Source organism: Oreochromis niloticus, linkage group LG20, assembly GCF_001858045.2.
Source record: "Oreochromis niloticus isolate F11D_XX linkage group LG20, O_niloticus_UMD_NMBU, whole genome shotgun sequence".
Classification (NCBI taxonomy): domain Eukaryota; kingdom Metazoa; phylum Chordata; class Actinopteri; order Cichliformes; family Cichlidae; genus Oreochromis; species Oreochromis niloticus.
This window is the reverse complement of record NC_031984.2, coordinates 12,392,348-12,412,559: the sequence shown is the minus strand read 5'-3', so window position 1 is coordinate 12,412,559 and position 20,212 is coordinate 12,392,348. Positions and strand designations below refer to the sequence as shown.

At 37.8% G+C, this 20,212-nt stretch overlaps 1 protein-coding gene across 4 annotated transcripts in view; it reads left to right on the top strand.

Annotated features, from left to right (window-relative positions):
• dlgap4a (discs, large (Drosophila) homolog-associated protein 4a) overlaps nt 1-15,095 on the top strand; it is a 98,701-nt gene extending 83,606 nt beyond the window's left edge. For 3 of the 4 annotated variants that reach the window (XM_025901627.1, XM_005448613.4, XM_025901628.1), the window contains 6 exons: nt 8,169-8,611; nt 8,715-8,812; nt 9,767-10,200; nt 11,460-11,551; nt 11,922-12,065; nt 12,536-15,095. In XM_025901627.1, coding sequence (XP_025757412.1) covers nt 8,169-8,611; nt 8,715-8,812; nt 9,767-10,200; nt 11,460-11,551; nt 11,922-12,065; nt 12,536-12,760 — 1,436 coding nt within the window. In that variant the 3' untranslated portion in view covers nt 12,761-15,095. The remainder of the gene's footprint in view (nt 1-8,168; nt 8,612-8,714; nt 8,813-9,766; nt 10,201-11,459; nt 11,552-11,921; nt 12,066-12,535) is intronic. The other variant, XM_025901626.1, reaches the window with a different exon arrangement.
• The last annotated feature ends 5,117 nt before the right edge of the window (nt 15,096-20,212 follow it).

Below are 20,212 nucleotides of genomic sequence, written 5' to 3'. Positions count from 1 at the left end.
TTTCTAGACGGCATGTGGTGTCAAAGGAACAAGTAATTGTCTGGACAATCCAGCTTCTTGAAATGATTTTATCTCACCTGGCACAAGTGGCTATATTTGGTCCAAAGGGCCATCTTTTTTCATTCAAGACCTGGGGCACAGTCAATAATTTATCAGCTTCCTGCACTCAGTAGTACTTTGCAGATCGGACACTTCTGCTTAGGCTTTTTTTTAGGACCCCTGAAACAAATAGGATGTGCACACAAAGCACTGTAACATTAGAGCGAAACACAGTAACAGTACCTTAGTGTTTAAATTGACTCTACCATTGTAAAGTTAGAAAGTAAAAACTTAAATCCTGCTTAACATGTGACCAGGTGTAATTAAACTCGGTGGCTTTGAAGCTTCAGAAAAAAAGGTGTGTTCACTGTATCCAGAACTACATTAAACAAGACTTGGTGTGGCTGTGTTTTATCATGGACAGACTATGAGTCATTCTCCACAGTATTACACACTCTTCCTCTCACACTCATTGATGAGGTAATCTCTTGACTGAATGGCGAAGCAAGTGTAGCTTCTCAATAAGGTCAGCAGCAGACGGGCTTTCTAATGATGAATGTGGAGTTATTTGTTAACACAGTTGGACATTACAGTAAAGGCCAGTCCCATTTCCTGCTCTAATGGAATGCATTTATCTGAGAACTGCTTTCGCATTGGTTGAAATACTTTTGTTCAATCCAAAATTACCAGCTCATAAAAAATACAGTTGATTTTAACTTTATATTGTATTTTGCGTGCTGATAGACATATTTTGTGTATTACATTGAGACACATTTTAGTTGTGTGCTTTGCTTTTGGTATATTTGGAGTTTAAATGAGTAGTTGAGGTGATCAGGAGAATCTTTTCAATAAATAATCATTGTCTTTTTCAAGAATAATAAAGTTTCATGTAGCAGATATTAATATTTGCTGGCTTTTCTGTTCTGTTTATAATAAACTCAGTATTCAGTATTTGAGTGTGAAAATACAGGCAAACTCATGGTATTGTTGGCATTTGATACACTTTTCTTATAGCTTATTGACTGACTGTAAATTGACAATAAAAATATCTCTACTGTATACTTGGGTGTAATGTTGGTCTGATTTTTCAATCGGAATTTGATGACCTAAATTTAGTCTATATTTACTGACACTGACAATCATGTATGTGTTTCTGTGTAGAAAAACAAATCAACCTCAGGTTGTTTAATATATTTCTAAGGGGCCCACTTCACTCATGTGTCACCCAGTGTTTTTAATTGGTCATTATTAGTTTGAAAGAGAGTGCTGTATTTTGCAGTGAAAATTATGGAGTTGTGAAAGCGCTCATCTCTGGCTACGTCCACACGTACACGGGTATTTTTGAAAACGGAGATTTTCCGTTTTCGTTTAAAAAAAATAATCCCGTCCACTAGTGCTGGGCGATATGGAAAAAATATTTATCACGATATGAATTATTTTATATCACGATAACGATATATATCACGATATACCACCTGACCTGTGGTCATCTGGAAAGTATGCAGTCTTTAAACAGCGAGTGGAAAGGGTGCAGTCTTTGTTTTGAGTTACTGTAAAGCATGTCGCAAATCCGGGTGCACGTAAAGCAGCACCATGTTGCAAAACCACAAGACAGAGTTTCTTTGTGAAAAATATCATTGTTTTATACTTTATTTTCTCTTACATAAAGTTAAGAGTATGTATAGTGAGAAGACAACACTAATATTGGCTATTTAACCCTTTAAGACCTACCATAGAACCAAGTCCGCCAGAGCCTGTCTTTACATTTTACATGTTGTAGCGCCATTTGTGGGAGCATTTCAAGATGCTATACATCAATACAACCGTTATAGCCCAAATTTTAATAATATGTATGCATTAAGTCCATAGTAACTACATAAATTGCAAAAAACTGCAATAAACTACAAAAAATTGAAAATCTTTTTTTTTTTTTTTACATATATTTTTAGTTAGAGAAATTTAAGAGTCTTATCCCTCAAAACTGTAAATACAAAAAAGTTGCACAAAATAGTTTCCAACCACGAGAAATTTATTTTGAGTGTCTTCATAGTTTTATTTTTGAGATACACAAAGTTCTATATACTACAGGAAAAATGAAAATAAATAAATGGAAATTTGCAAATACACAGTATATGCATCAAAATAAACTATTTCCAACAGTGTAATTTGACTTCTAAGCATCCCAGAAACGATACAGAAGAGCATAAAGTCAAACATAACTTTTAAAAACACCAACATAGGCTTTGAAGCTTAAAAAACTACATTTTCCGCGAAAATGACGTCACTTCCGGTTTCGGACAGGTAATGGCAGACATGCGATTGTTCGCGCAGACATAGGAAGTGTTATGAATAGCTGATCGGATAGGCAAAGCCTGTTTCTGGAATATTATGTTTTTGTTGCTGCAAGTCTGGAATATTATGTTTTTGTTGCTGGAAGTCTGGAATATTATGTTTTTGTTGCTGGAAGTCTGGAATATTATGTTTTTGTTGCTGCAAGTCTGGAATATTATGTTTTTGTTGCTGGAAGTGCTTTTTATGTAATTTTTGCAAAGCTATATGTGGAAGAAAACCGTGACCTAGGGCAAGCTAATGGAATAACATGTAAGTACAACTCCTACGGCTTCATATGCAAAAAAAACATTATTGCGCTACCTTATGTGGTTACAGTTCTACAGGGATTTAAAAATAGTTAAGAAAAACGGAGTGTGCCTGCTCCGACAGTTTGTAAAGGGTTAATGATATATTTTATCTAATAATTTGTAAAATTCGGGTTAGAAACGATAGAAGACAAATGGCACGATAGACACTTTTCTATCGTCCACACGATATATATCGTCATATCGCCCAGCACTACCGTCCACACGTAAACGCAGAAATGAAGGAAAACGCTGCTAGGAACATGCCAAAACAACAGGTGGCGATATATTCCTAACCGTGTAGAAATGTTGGCCAATCAGAAGTCTAGAAGCCTCGGTAGGAAATAGTAAACAAAGATGGGGCATAGAAGCAGAACCGAGTCGTATGTGTGGAGGGACAGTAACTGTGTGCGTATATGTAAGGATTTAAACACTGCAGAGAGTACAATTAACAGTATTGTAGAAATTCATTTCACCGAAACAATAACGTGGCGCACAGTGTGACGTCAAAAAAGGCGCACACCTTTGACGCTGCGTTTTCGCCGTTTTTCTCGTCCACACGTAAATGCAAAAACGGAGTTTTCGAAAATATCCACCCTGGCAGGCGTTTTTAGAAATCTCCGTTTTCAGTGACTGAAAACACCGTTTACGTGTGGACGAAAGGTGCAAACGCATAGAAAAATCTGCGTTTTCAAAAATACCCGGGTACGTGTGGACGTAGCCTCAGAGACTTGTGGCATGTGTCCTTGATTTAACTGATTAGCTTCCAACCCAGACTGTTGACCTACTCCAACAGGTCAGATGTAGAACCACAGATGGCCTTAAAGATGTCAGACAATTCAGTAGAAAATGATCTCCAGTAGTAGGACAGTTGGACATGTTTTTGTCTGTAGACAATTATATGAAACATTTAATGTTATAATACTAGACAGAATAATGAAGAACATGTAACTGTAGTATTAATGAACCCATAGCTGTTTGTTTTCATAATGTACTTTTGGTTTGATGTTGCAGTCTGTTGATCTGTGTTTTGTGTAAGCACTTTTCCTTTTCCTATCAGTATGTAAGCTTTGTCTGTTTAATGGCTGGCTGCCTGTCCTCCTTTCCTTCTCAATAGATAGTTTTCTCCCATGAAGTCTGCCTGCCCTACCCAGTGATTTACTGTGTCTTCACTGACACCTTTAAGCCTGTTGCCCTTGTTTCTTAAAGAGTTGTGGAAAAGCACTATGTAATCCATACCCGATTCTTAAAACTGTGGTAACAAAATTAATACATGTCACATAATGGAGCTGTAGAAACCAGCAAAATTACAGCGCAAACCAACCTGTCATTTAAATATATACAAAAACTAAAATTTGCATGAAAACCTTACAGTAGGCTGTATTCAGCTCTACTGTGCAGGAAAAGATCAACTGTTGGTGACTGGCTTCACTCCAAGTGTTGGTTTTCATGAACATTATAGTAACCTGCTGTGACCTTAAAAGTCTAAGGAGTCCAAGGCTTTCTCTTTCTAAATAACATTTGAAATTCCTTTGTTATCCTGCTATGGTAATGTTTAACTAAAAACTCTGACACGCCTCCAAAGAGTACCTCAAACAATAACAGGTTTAATCCTAGACACACTCAAACTCAAATATCCTCCTCTTTTGTGACGTCTAAGATCCTTTTGATGCAGAATCCCTCGTGTAAATATATCCATAATTTCAACAGATACCCCATGCCTAATTCAAATGTATTATAAAACTCAAACTAATTTCCAGCTTACATGTAATTGGTTTTGGTCAGATGCTCCATTTAGCATTTAATGGTTATTTTATTTGAATTAATTCATTTTATTTGAATCTCTAAATGCCTTCCTGTATGTGTGCACAGTGTTTTGTTTTTTATTTGTCAGAAGTCATGCTCAGCATGTGTCCTGTTCTAATCTTTCAGTCTGTGACTCCCACAGTCTGTCTGTCTGTTGTGCAGTAACACTGGCTAATCTTGGACAGAGCCTCCACCTCTTTTCATGATACTTGGCTCATGTCCCGAAAGGTTTATTCACAATAGGCTACAATATTGTTTGTGAGGGTTGGTGTGTGCGTTGCTTTTATGTACACCGAACTTGGTGCTTCAGTAGAAACTAATGTTAAAGCACAGTGTCTCCCCTTGAAGTTCACTCTGCAGCAGCCTAATTGACACATCAGACTGTAAGTCAGAACTCAAAATGAGATCAGCTGTGATCACAACTTAAATCCCAAACTGGCACACCAGATATCTTCAATTGAAATAAGAAAGTAAATTTAAAAAAAAAAAAAAACAGTTCTAATGGTATCCGTACAAAGCTATGAAAATAGTCAGTCATATACATGGATGTTTTAGGCTGGTGTTCAGGACCCATTAGTGGTCATCTGATAGCACTCAGACAGACCTGCTGATGGAGCCAGAGCATATTATGGGTCAGAGACTGCATAGCTCTCATAAGGGAAGCAATTTAAGAATTGTTTGATGATCATAGTGGTGTTGACAGCATTGGAATTGATCTAAATTGTTTTCTGAGTAAGAGAGAGCACCTCAAATAAGTGATTTGAAGACTCCTGCTGTCCATATAACCTTTCAAACTGGCAATGGGCTTTCTGAATTCTGTTAGCTTTGTGGCTTTTAATGTCTCAAATAGCTAGACTAAGAATAGGAAATAATAAAAGTAAGACATTAGATGAAATGTTTGAGCTTTTAAGCTCTTCAAAGTGGGTACATCGAAACTACTATTAAATGAAAAATTAGTTTTACTATAACAATGTATTCGATGCAATATTGAAAACAGCTTGAAATATATTTCTGGCGTCATGAATCTACAGAGAAATGTAAGTAAAATGTGCAACTCCCCTAGTTTTTATGACACTTATGAGTTTCAGCTCATTGTTTAGCTAACCATCCAGCGGTTTTATTGTTTTTGTTCCCTGTCGCCGCTCTCATAGCACTAAGTTTGGCCACACAGAGCTTCGTGCTTACTTTTTGTTTTTTTTCATAGGTGCACACGTTCCAAAGTTTGAGATATTTAGGAGGCCATTTATGAGTTTACGTCCAACTTCTAGTTTGAACAAAAAGTAACAGTCTATAGCATTCTTTAAACTTCTACTTTAGCTTTTTTTGTTTGTTTGTTTTTTACATGTGTAAAACAGATAATAGGAACAGTAGGGCTTTTTAGACTTGGAGGGGCTCTTGGTTTGTCATACACTGGCTGAAATTCTGGAAGCAAAGATAAACCATCATCAGGCTATCAGCTGATCCTCACCCAATGTTTCAGGCATCGCAGACCTCGTCCATCGCTTCGCTGCACTACCCCTGTAGTATGGCGCATGAGGGCAACTGTCATATCACATATTGCCAAAGGATAGCAAAATAGGTTATGCCACTTGCAAGAGGTGTAAACAATCTGCAGTCAGCCCCCTTCACTGTGACTGAATGTTTGTAAAGGCCCATTAACCTATTTGTTGTTGTTACTTATAAATTGGGCTATTGTTGAATTTAATGAAAAGTGCACATGTGTGGTTAAGTGTTGACAGATATTTGGCTTATGATCAATTTTATTGCAGTGTGCAGTTAAGACCCAGTGCAGTCACCCAGCAAATGCAACTGAGGCATGTGCTGTGACTCTGTATGTAGTACGACACAATTAACTTTGGGAATTTCATGCATCCAAGCTATGAGTACTACAAGAAGTGCCTTTCTTTGGAAATAATAAATGTTCTGTTTTGCTCCTACGAAGGCATGGTTTCTGAGTTTGACACTGCTCGCCAGGGCTGCATGAGCGACACATAGGGTGGATTCCAATCCACAGACATGTTTGTGTATGTTTGTGGCATTTAATAAGGGCTTTACTGGTTCTGTGAGTCACAGGCTGATGATGGGAGTGCAGTGCCTACAGAATTACAGGGTGTTAGGTTGCTATTTAAATTGAAACCACTACCGGGTAGAATAAATACTGCATTTTTATTATTGATTCAAAGTGGTGAGCTTTAAATTACTCGGTCAGCTAATTTTAAAGAAATATTTCATCCATCATGTGTGTCAGTAAATGCTGTATGTGGGCAGAAGCATTTGCTACTGTGTATTTTGCAACTCTTTGAGGCATATGTTGCTGATTATCGCACTGTTTAAATAGCATGCTTCCCCTTATTTCTTGTAGAAAGCCTGTGGTTTTTCCTGGTTCCTTGCTTTTTTTCCCCTTTTTTTTTGTATTGTAGTTCATTCTGTATCATGCACCACAACCCTGCATTCAGACTGATGACAGAAAAAGAGGCACCGTTCCCATTCCTTCACCCTGAGTCAGATTGTCTTAGTTCAGTGGTAATCCACTTTCAGGCCTCATTTCAGTTTCCCTTGAAAGAATTTGTAAGCGCATGGTTCATGGGTTTCTGAGTGCCAGAATATGAAGCTTTATGTAAAGAAGTGCTCTGCTAAAGACAAACAGTGTTTTTACTTACTAAATACTTAATTATAAAATAGTAATTGTTGGTGAGTATTGGATTTGAGTTTGTAAAATGAAAAAGACATCATTGAAAACGCTAGTTGTCGGTGGAGTTTCTCTCTTCTAGTTGATCCATTCTATCCTGTTTGATTTGAAAAATTAAGAACTAGTAGCCAAAAATCCATAGGAGGAAATGATGATAAGAAATGGACCAAATTCTATGTATCTATGTATGTTGCTGCCGATATAGTGTTTACAAGGCCAGTGTCGCTGATTGGTCTAACAAAGCTGACTGTATTGAGAACAAATGAAAGAGGGTAGTTGAAAGAACAGAGCAAGTGGAGGAGGGGAATAAAATACAATTGTTTGATTCCTTTTTGCTATGCTGTGGAGACAAAAGAAAAACATCACACACACAGATAGCCAGTCAAGTTTTGTATTCCGTTTTCCTGCTTCCTTTCTATTCATACATTTACTGAAACATGTCAAGCATGACTGGGGAAAAAAATGCAAAATACAACAAGATAACTTTATTTATTTGACTAATCTGTACTTCAAATGGGATGAAAACACAAACAAAAGCTCAAAAATGGGCTGCTACCCTCAGTTCCTGGATCCATAAGACCTAGAACTGTTGAGCTGAATATCACTAGAGAAGGCAGAGTTGTCTGCCTGACAGTCCCCAGAGCAAAAGGCCTGTGGAGGTGTGGCATGTAAAGGAAGATCTCCAGAGACAGGCTGACGTCAATGGAACACAACCACCAACAGAAATACATTACTGTAAGCATAGAGGTAGCTTTTAGTACGGCCCAATAGAGGCCTTATTGCAGTAGAGGCAGCAATAAGGGCAAGGTACACGTTTGTTTTTCAGATAGCCATGTTAATAGTTTTATGTTTTGGCATTTGGTACACACCAGCTAGCTTAGGGCTGGCTTAGTCTTGCTTTGTTTCAGTAGTCTTATGTGACAAAGTGCAGGATTCCCTTTCTAAGCCCTCTGTTTTCGTTCTTTTTGTTTTCTTTTTTTCTGTTCTTTTTTTGTCAGCAGTCAGCAATAGGAAAGCTCCTCCTCCAGTCCCTCCCCGTACCACCTCCAAGCCCCTCATCTCAGTGACATTGCAGAGCAGCACCGAGTCAGCCCAAGACATATACCTTGACCAGCAGGACCGTGGCAGTGAGGTCAACAGCCAGTCAGGACGGAGCAACTCCTCTGACAGCCTCTGTAGCATACGCACGGGTAGCCTGGCTAAGGGGACACAGCCTCCACCAGCGCCTGTCCCTGCTGCAACCCCAGCACCATCTGCAGGCTCCATACCTCCTGTTCCAGCCCCCCGTGACCTCCCACCTACCACCACCACAACCACTACTGTTGCTACAAGTACCACTTCCACATCTACTCAGTCCCAAAATGACACCCTAAGCAGTGGTACCACCCTAGAGCAGCCCCCGACTGCATCCAAGAGGAAACTTTCCTCTATTGGAATTCAAGTAAGTTTCTTTTTTTGTTGTTGCTGGAGATATAATCAAGCAGAGACAGACAGACAAACAGAGAGTTGCATTTCACTGATATATTGTGTTGTTCATTTTTCAGGTGGATTGTCTTCTGCCAGTTCCAAGAGAAGAACCCCTGCCACTGGCTACACCTCTTAAGTTTCAGTCAATTGGAGTTCAAGTTGAAAACGGCAGGCCGTAAGTATACACTCATGTTGCAGTGTTTCTAGGCTTAAGCCTGATTTAGAGTTCTGCTGTAAATTTATGTCCTAATTTATGAGGTAACTGGAAATTGCTTTCATTCCTACACTGGAACCTGAAGTTACGAGGTAGATCTGATGTAGAAGTATAATTATAATTGTAAAACACAGTAAAGAAAGAAAATAGATTTTGTGACAGAAGATGTTAATTTCTACATCTTCTAATTTTACATCTAATTATACATCAGATCTGTTTTAGCAGTACAAGATGGGGAGGGTTGGATAATGTTAAATAGGCTGTTTGTGTTTTAGTGTTTAGTATATGTGCTATAGTTATATTAATGGCTTTAAAACAATAGTATTCTGGTGGTGGTGTTTGTTTTTTTTAACTCTACTGTCAGGCCTGGTTTTAATGTGCTGTAGCTCTTGTACTTTTCCCTTCCTAACTGCATGCACTTACTGTCTCATTATTTCATCTCTGTTGCTCATGCATCTGCAGCCTGTACAGCAGTGAGTGGCTAAGGTCATTCAGCAGTCAGCCTGGCAGCAGCATAGCGCTCTGATTGATGGATTTTTACTCTTGTTTTGACTGTAGTGAGCTGAACATAGTGAGAAAGAGGCCATTTAAACTTTTGCAGAGCACTGTAATTTCCCGTAATCACATTTGTTTGACAGTCCACTCTTTTTCTCCTGCTCATTATCTGTGAAGCCAGTTGTCTGATAAGCTTTCATGTTGTATACCTGATTTGTTGCTAATATCTGTACTGTCACATCCTCAATGCTGTCTTTCCGAGTCTTTGCAGTAAATGATAATGCACAATCAGCTGCCACAGTCTTGTCAGTCAAATGCACTGACCTAGATCTGTTACTGTGAAACATGTTTGCCCCCATCACTTAATTGTCTTTTTTGTCGAAGTTTGTCAGAAGCTGATATTTATGCATGTGTCTGCAGTCTCAGCCGGGACAGCAGCATGGCCTCCAGACAAAATACAGAGACTGAACCTCAGGAGCCTAAGGATGCCGCACCCATAGAAAACAACACAACCAACTGCGCCAACAGTCAGACGGTGAATACTGCGCCGAACGGACAGGACAAAGCCATGGAGCAGCAGCCACTTAAACACAACTCAGCACCATCCAGGATATCCATCTCACCCCCAGAGACTCTCGACCCAGCTTTAGACCCCTCCTCGTTGCCGCCTCCAGATCCCAGCCTCGAGTCTGGAAACTGCAGCAGCCAGGGAGATGCTGTTCAGCCTAGCACGCCAGCATGTCTCAGAGACGGCAACTGGTTTCTGAAGCTACTGCAGGCTGAAACAGGCCGCATGGAGGGATGGTGTCAGCAGATGGAGCAGGAGACCAAAGACAACAAGCTCTCAGAGGAGGGTAAGTGACAGAAATGGATAAGGTGGCTATCAGCACATTTACATAGGCCCCATTTTACTTTTGTCATGTGTCCTGTTTTCAGATAAGATATAATAATCTCATTTGCCCTTTGCCACATATGCTGTATGCCTGTCTGTTGGCCAGATCACAAATCTCTTTGCAATCTGTCTTAATTTTCCCACGCAACATGCAAATCGGGGTTGGACCTTTTCCAGACTGGTGTTATCGCTTCTGTCGCTCTTACTCCCTCTCACTCACCCATGCAGATCAGCACTATCTCTGTTGTCATTCAAGTGCAAAACAGGGCCAGATAAATCCCACAGAATGTGAGATGAATGTCAGTTTATACATGTAAGAAAGTGCTGTGTTTACGCACAGTATTTACTTGGTACTTATTTTTTACATTTTGAACATTTGGCTTGAATCCTCAACTAGTTATGAAAAATTAAAATGAAATTATTAAAAAACTAAGCATGTTAGGTTGATTTCAAGAGTATCTTTCAACGTTAGATGTTAACGTGCTACAAAGAAAGATATTTTTAAAAAAGAGCCACAGTTGTATAAAAATTGAAAAAATATGCTTTCAGTTAATTGCCAAGAAGAATTGAGTTGCTGTGCCTGTTAGTGAAGTTCACAGACAGGACACTAGGTCAGGTCTCATCCCTGTTGATTAAGGACACAAAGACAAAGCATGACAGAGTCATTACTGCCATTGACTCACAGTACTACAGCTTATTAGAGAGGACGGGAGCAGGGTAAGCATTAGTTTAGCTATAACAGAGCCACTGCAGACTCATTTCACTTTTTCATGTCCCAAAATACCACTCAGGCTCTTAAGTAGATCAATCTCTGCAGTGCCTTAAATATGAATGAGCAAGAAGCAGATGAGCAGTGTAGGCTCCTTCAGATGATCATTCCTCCTACTCTCTGTGGACCTGAATTATGAATTTCCATTTACATGCAAATACTTGACTGAAAATGACTGAATAAAGAATCTTTTGTTGTCAACGCTATGAAAGAGTTTATAAAATACTTGTAACAAAATAATTTACTGTCATGCAAGGTTAAATGGTAATTGTTAGTAAACACATTGCATCACACCCCTTCACGTCTTGACCTTTTATGTACTTGAACTCAGACATGCAAAAAGACTCATGTATTAACTCTAAAACTCAAAGTTTGTTTCTAATGTGTCTTTTTATTCTAACTGGAAATGTTTCTTTGCTTGTTAAGGGTTTGTCATATTTGTGTCTTTGTAGTTTTGGGGACGATCCGCAGTGCAGTAGGCAGTGCTCAGCTCCTCATATCACAGAAGTTTGAGCAGTTCAGAGGGCTCTGTAATGAGAACTTGGTGAGTGGCTTCATTATGTCCTGTTGAGTGTGTGTGTGTGTGTGTGTGTGTGTGTTTGCTGTCCTACTTTTGTTGCCCAATTGTAAAAGATCATTTGTTTTCCATTATTTGTCCTAAATAAAGTGAGATCTCATTATTTTATGTTAATTAGGAAAGTTTCAAGCAGAATTGCAAACTTCACACCGATCTTACACGATTGTTCACTTGTCCGACTGCAATATTCTAATTGTTGATTGGCGTCAAATGTATTTTATTTTCATCTATTTGTTTAAAGGCAGGCTGCCCGGGAAGTATTTGTGTGGGTAAGGATGTGACTAATTTTCTCTGATTGGTCCAAATCCATTCATCTGTCTCGCTTTCCTTTCCCTAGAATATAAATGCCAACCCACGACCAACATCGCAGGACCTTGCAGGGTTCTGGGATCTGCTACAGCTCTCGATAGAAGACATCAGTATGAAGTTTGATGAGCTCTACCAACTTAAAGCCAACAACTGGCAGCTTCCTGAAAAGAAGGTGATGTTGGGTACCTTACATTTTTGTTTCACTTGAGATTTTTAGATTAGTGCCATGGGTAGAGTTGTCATAATTAGTCATTCAACCAAAAGTTAATCAGCATAATATTTTTGGGGGGTAATTTTTCAAGTAAAACTGCTAAATGTTCTCTGGTGCCAGCTCCTTAGCAGTGTGAATTTTTCTCGGTTTTAAATGGCTAGAACTTGGATACCATTGTGTTTTGGATAGTTGGCTCATTAAGCCAAAGGAAGTTGAAGATATTTCAGAATTTTCTGACATTTTAATTTAATTGACAGCTTGATCAATAATGAGTGTAAATTTCAGTTGTAAATGCAAGCCTGGAGGATTTTAAATTATTTCCTAAATGCTTAATGGACTACATATGACACTTAATCATCACTACTGGAAGTGTGTTTTGCTAGTGCCACACCATATCTCACTCTTTTCCCCTCTTGACATAATTTCTTCAGGATGAAAACAAGCAGCTTCCATCATCTGTGCCAAAGAAGCAGAGTAAGCCGCGGCTGTCAGCAGAGAAGGACAAGAGCGTAGACTCTGCTGCAGACAAGCAGCGGCAAGAAGCCAGAAAAAGGTTGATGGCAGCAAAGCGCGCGGCATCAGTACGACAGAACTCCGCCACAGAAAGTGCTGACAGCATCGAAATCTACGTCCCCGAGGCACAGACCCGCCTCTGAGAGCAAACCAGCACCGATCAAAAAATTCCTAACGCACTTCAGACATTCATTGACACAACACAAATCTGAGACACACACACAAAATATATATATCTATATATATATATATATTGGATGCACAGAGGCCGATCCCTCATAGCAGCACAGGAGATATGTGGGGATCACAAATAATCAAGAAAAATGCAGATCACCAACCTGCTGCCATGGGACAGAAGTAACCTTGACAGATGTTAAATACTATTGTTATTATTGTTATTATTGATATTCTAATAATTATTATTATCTCCTAAAGTATTTCAAGACTGTCTTAAATGTGCAAGTATCTTCGATAAGGACATCCTGTACCTTGTGAGCTGAAGAATCTTGGTATCCCAGAAGTTTACTCTCTTAAAAACTCCCTTCACTGCTGAGTCTACCGGCAAGTTGCGGCTGCCAGGTTTACGAGCTGAGCGACCATCCACACACACTCAGGACACACATGCAGGTGTACTCACTGTCCACAGAGTCTTCCTGTTCTCTCTCTTTGTATTTGGCTGCAACTCGTTGGGTGTGGTGTGTACGCTTTACTGTGTAAGAATTATAAGATGGCGTTAGTGTACTCAGAGGTTTAAAATGCAGAGAACCAGAGGAAGGCAGTAGCATATATATTATAAATATCACACTATTACAATGTTCATTTTGTAAATGTTGTATACCAGATTATTTGTTAGAAAGAGGTCAGTGTTCAGTACCAAGGTAGTTTTTTATAGATCGAGTACATTTACTGTCATGATATATTAGCACTTGATGCAATCATTCACTCCCCATTTATCTTCCTCTCCTTTTCACCAGTGCACATTACACAGTCTGTGGATACCCATTCTTAAAGTCTTACTTTGGTTAGTTTTTGGTAAGGGAGATGAGGAAGGATCGCCCAGCCAGTGAGGAAAAAGTGGAATGTATGAAATGTATGCGTTTGCAGCTCATGTTGACTTGATCACTGCACTTTCCATTCACCTCAGATCAAGTTTGCCCACCTTTTGTTATCCTAATCATTCTGACTTTCACTACATCCTCACGCGATGTAGGGGGACCAAGACATTCACCACTTGATATGGCATTCCCATTCAACCAGACTTGTGTGTGAGGGTGGGGGTTATCTTGCTTCTGGAAAGAAAATGGAATAGCATAGCAATAATAAAATCATTAGAACAAGCAATGCAGTAGGTACCCAGTCTTAAGTTATTTAATCAACATTTCCAGTAGGACTTTGTTAGCATGAAGGATGAATGTTTGTTTTTTTTTTCTTGTTCTTCTATGAACTAACTTTCCTTAAAATGACAAGAATCTCAGGTTGAACACTTAAGCTCAACAGTAAAAACCACTATGGATGGAATATTTATTATACAGCCTCTGGGCCAAAATCTTGGAGCCTTTGCCAAATATTCCATAGGACTCCAGGCCTCCATGGTGTTCTTCTATAAGGAAAAGGACTTTTTGGTAAGGTTCGGTGATGTAACAAAAGGGGTTAGTTTGACTCCTCTGAAATCACGATTCCCTTACTCCCCTTTCTAGCAGCTAGAACTCCCACCCCTTTTGAAAACGAAGAACTGTGGTACAATGTTTGTTTTGGGGGTTTTTTGGTTTTTTTATGCCATTTGACACATTTTTGTGACATTCATCTGAAATGAGATCAATCTAAATATGCGTGGATTTATGTAATTTACAATAATAAATGGTGCTGCGAGGGATTTCATATTGTGCCAACGTGGCAATGATCATCAACCTTTTAGTTTCATCTTATTAGGATTTTATTTAATGTTATTATTATTTAATCTGCTCATGAATTCAGTTGCCTGTGTGTGCATTCTCAGAAACGTTTGTGTTTGCATCTGCTCACTCCAGATATGCTATGCCTCATCTCTGTATAAGCTCATGACACTTTGGCTATGGGACTGGAATAGTTTCCATGTTTCCAGTTTCTTAAATGGAAACTCAAGTGCCAAGGGTATATAAGTGGAACAGGGCATAGCACATACTCATGCAAAAGTGTAGGTAGTGTAGGTTGACTCACTTTTTCTTTTTTCCTTTTTTTCTTTTTTTTTTCTTTTTTTTTTTTTTTGTGTTGCAAGAACTGGCTCTCCCCCTACTGGTCAGTTCTTTGCATGACACTCCAGACATTTTGTTCTGCTCCATTTTGAATTTTTAGTTAACATCCAAAAAGACACGAAGTTGAGCTGGGAATGCTGACACAACACTGCGTTGTCAAATTTCTTATTCTCTTATTTGTATTACATCAACAATGGACATGTGCATTTCATTGTCCAAAGAAATCATTAAACATCCCTTTGCTACATGTCCTGTCATCATTCTTGCTGTCTTTTTTTATTGCACTCATTCATGAAACGGTAGTAATATTAGCTGCTAAGTTAATATTACACAGATAAATCACAAGCATTAGAGTAGACCTTTTATTGTTACCGTGTAATCTCTAAAAGCATGGCCTTCTTACATATAAAATATACAAAGATCCTTGCCAGTGAATTTTCAGTATTCCATATAATGGGTCTTACAAATTATCTGAAGCTATTAAATCTGTGTAAGGCATTCAGGGTATGCACTGTACGTAAGTGTTTATTACTGTGACAAATGGTGGAAAGTCCTTTACTTTTTATCTTCTATCATTTGAGAGCTGGATCCCTTTATTTGCCTGTGTACTGAACTTTTAAGTGAGCAAGACCTGATCAGGGATCTTCAGACAGTTTGTTTACCAGTACTTCCTGAGTTTCAAAGGGCTACAAAATGGACACATGATGACCAGAAGGTGCAACTCTAGAGGCAGATTATGTGGATTTGCTATTCAGCCACCATGTGGACAAGGCAATATTCTTCGGCTAAGACATTTCTAGAAGTTTTTGAAGACACAGACATTTTGGGTAATCTTTTGGGTAAAAATTGGGTCATTGGCTGTGCTTAATGGACAGAAAGCCCATTCTGACTTCAGTCCTCACCCTTGTGGCCACATATCTGTCCTCTCAGAGACCAGCCAGGAAAATGAGCAAAAACTATGTAGTTCCAGATTATCTCGTACTGACAACCATTATTTTACAAAATAAGCACATATCTTACAGACAAAGGGTTGTTTAATGTTATGGTGTATTAGTTAGACACTGTGAGGCTAGTTTCTTTTAAGAGAATAAAGAATTGTGATTCCCATGAGTAATGAGTTGGCACTTTTTCTGTGTTAATTAACTGTAGAATTAAATGGGAATGCCACTCATATTTGAAGTTCACTGTATGTTTTTTTTCTTTGGATATATGTTTTTAAAAAGATACCACAATTCTATCATTTGTTGTTCTTGCAGCTTTTTAGTCCATCTAGGCATGTTGTCCTGATAACACCAACAATGACAAGAGACGTGTAGAGAAACAAACCGTTAACCCTTCTTGTAAGAGATTCAGAGGCTCTTCCATCCTGCTGGGGCCTTTTTGATGGCAGGAAGGTTCTGTTCCACTTGTGTACTTGAAGGCAAACACACTGCAAAACAATACAATAGCTAAGATTACCTTTAATCTATGATGAAACATTTCTATATAAATGGGAGTGGCCTCTTCCACACTGACAATGCCTCCATATATGGGACACAAGGAGTCACTGAATAGTGATCATCAAAACACCATTTAGGGGAATATCTTCCAGAAGAGTGCCAGTGGAGTACTTTGTATGTCGTCAGTATTTTTCAGTTCAAGCGTTGGGTTTTTCTTACTTTATTTGTCACTTTTGTCTGCTTTTTTGCTTTGGCTTTTTTTTTTTGGTCTTTTAGTTAAAATGAATGGAAAACAATCCAATATGTTTCAAATAGTGTCCAACTTAGTTTTAAGTGTTGGGAAAGGCTTTTTCCTGTTTCAGCACAGCACACACCAAACACGACACACTAAACCAAGTCAGTTTGTTTGTTGAGCAACTGGCCTGACATAAACCCCAATCAAACACTGCTCTAATTAATTTGAACACAGACTGTGAGCAACCCCGTATCACACAACCAGACTGGCCAGCCTCACAAATGTTCTCATGGATTAGTAAGAGCTAATCCCAGCAGCCAGGCTTCAAAACTTCATCGAAAATCCTCCCATTACTGTAGTTGTAGTTCCAGTGGTACATCCAAGCTCTTATTTAGATTCCAAAAAGCAACAACATATAAGCATAATGTGAAAGTGTCAACAGACTTTTTTGCCATAAACTGTTAACACATGGAAATAAAAATAACAATTACAAAACACAACCAAAACAAAAGCATGCTCAAAGCAAAGAGGTTCTTACGGCCCTGTTGCATTGTGCTGCATCACACTCATACTTCCTGTCATTTGATCCCTATTACTCACATTACAACTACAGTAGAGTGTTGTGGGTGATAATAATTGAAAACACAGATTCTAGTAAAAGCAGAAGAGGTTTTCTTAGAGGCTTTCTCTGTCAGTGAACACTTGCAACTCTTCTGGATTTAAGTTTTCAGCTCATTTTATATCCAAAATATAACCACAACAGCTTTTTGTACATTAATAATATGTGCTTCATATTATATTAGTTTATTGTTAACACTCTTAGTGAAACTGAAAACATATCACTACCAGGACAGCAAGTACAATAGCTATCTTCTTAGGCACTGTAAGGACACTTTTGACATAGCCTTCCCATTTTACACAATTTTTGCTGTTACTCAAAACATATAAGGAAATTATATTTTTAAACTATCAGCTATAAGCTTACGATTGTAAAATTATACACATTAGATGAAACATTCAAACACTATTTAAAAAGGTAAAAAATTTTCCCATCTTAAAAATGATAAAATGTCCAAGTGTTACGGATAAGTATTAATAAATACTATAAATTACATTTAAACACAAAATTAGTGAAGCGTGAAATTCTGGGATGATAAAAATGTTTAATGAGCTGATAGTTGCTGTCATTATATTTATGTGTGTTTATTTTATTTTTGCTGCCATTTACACCTCCTATACAAAATAACGGAACTATTTTAAAGCCTTTCAGCTCCAGAACAACTATAATGATAGTCTATGCAGCCAAAATCACAACAGCTAAAGGTTAGCCACTGCGTAGGTAAAATGCCATTTTATCTGGCATCAGGGCAATAGCAGTTAACGAGGCCAGCAACAGGGCCAACATGACACTAATAGGTTAGTATTTATTAGTATAATATTAGTATATGGCTCCACTTTTGAGACTATACAGTTAGGTCCATAATTTGCTGGACAAAGTAAATGCCTCAGTGGATTTTGAATCAAAATATCAATATGGGATTGAAGTGCAGACTTTCTTTTCTTCAGTGGATTAAAGATGTTTAAATGTTTAATAAATAATAATAATAATAAAAATGTTTAATAAATAAAGCTATTTTCAGAAGCTCAAAATTAACTGGACAGACACAATTTTGAGGATTGTTTTTAGAACTTGGAAGAACAGCAGCTGCCTTAAAGTGCTGCTTTTTTTTTTCTTTTTTGCAGGTCTCTCTGCATTAAGTTTTATCTTCATGTACTGAAAAGCATGCTGTTTCTTTGCCTTAAGAAACTCCTGGGTTGCTTTTGCAGTATTTTTTGACTCATTAGTCATTTGCATTGAAATCTGTCTGATCAGTTTTGCAGCATTTGTCTGAGTCTGAGCAGAGAGCATAGCCCTGTACACTTCTATCAGCAGTCACATCATCAATAAACATCAGTGACCTACGTACCCTTGCCTCCACCATGTTGAACAGATAACGCAAATCATGATCTCAGAGCACGAGCGCCATATGTTTCTCTTCCTGCTAATCTAGTACAAGTTAACCTTGATTTAATCTGTCCAAAGATATTTTTTTTATTTATACCTGTGCAGGCTCTTTTAGATGTTTTTGAGTGTAAGGTCTTGATTGTAGACCTTGACATGATGATACATCTACATCCTTGACAGTGTTTTTGACTTGGTTAGATGCTATGAAGCTGCTTTTCTTAACCAAGGAAATAATTCTGTCATCGTGCATTTTAGTTGTCTTCTGTGGTTTTTCAGGCCTTTTGGTGTTACAAAATTGGCCTGGGAATTGCTTCTTTTTAATAATGCACCCGACTGTTGCATTAGCTGCTCATAAACTTGCCTACTTTTAGTCTGATGGCCTACCTCACTTGTACTGACATCTCTTTGGCCCTCATAATTAACATTCTAATTAAAAGCTATACAATGCCAATTCAACACTTGGAAACAATTTCATATATTATGCCTGCTTCAGTTGTCATGAAATAACATGAGGACAGGCCTCATGTGATCGTGAAACTGCTTTTCAGTTTAATTGTCCAGTTATTTTTGAACCTCTTAAATTCAGGAACTATGTATAAAATGTATTTTTTTGTAAAATCTCATGAATTAAAGTTGAAAGTCTGCACTTTAATCACATGTTGATTTTTTTTTTTTTTAATTTACCGGTAAATCCACTGTGGTGGTGCACAGAGGCAAAACTTCAAATATTGTGTCCTTGCCTAACCAATTATGGACCTGTTATCATTATGGATTGTAAATGTTAATCCTATGCAGTGCGGTGCATTATTTTTACATTGTAGTAAATAATATCTATATTTATGCACTTGTTTTCTCATTAATATTTTCAGTCCTCACAATAATTTGCTCAGTGGCTTATCATTGCTTTCCTTCAATATAACAATAAGGCTTTTATTTAAGTTATTATCAGCAGGTTTTTTTCTACAGTGAAACGTAAACAAATTACAGCAAAGCACTCAATTAAGTCAAGATTAGGAGATCACTGAGTAAGTTGAAGCTTTATGCTTTTTACATAGCATATTATGGCATTAAGCACTTTCAAAACTAAATTTAACAGGAAGCACTTTGAGCGTAATCCTCCACTAAAGCAGGTCACACTTGTGGCACTATTTACTTTTAAGAGTTAACAGTATTTTATTTTTTTATAGGTATTTTGTTTTCCTTGTTCTTTTTAAACATACTTGGAGATGTTTGTGGTGCAGGAAAAATCAGAAAGAGTAGCATGACAAATGTTTACTTTGATTACACAATCATTATGTAGGACTGGGTAATGAATAATAAGTAACGATTTGTAAATGATTGGACATGAATATAACTTGAGCTGGTTATACTGCAGTAAATGTTTACCTAAGTGGGCAGCTAATTCTCTTTCTTTTATTTTTAAAAATATTTTTCTACTTCTTAAGAGCTGTCTCTTCTTATTTTCTTTAAAGAGACAACACATTTTGGTGTCAACTTAAAAGAAGCAAAGATGAAATGTAAAAATGAGATCAGAGGTCAAATGTGACATGATATTTGGATGCAAACTATAATGTGACATTTAGAATCCCTATATACTAGTATAATTTCATAAATGTTGCCAATACAAACAAATGTATTCGAATTATAAAAATAGTTTTAAAGATAAAATAGATTTTAGGAAGGTT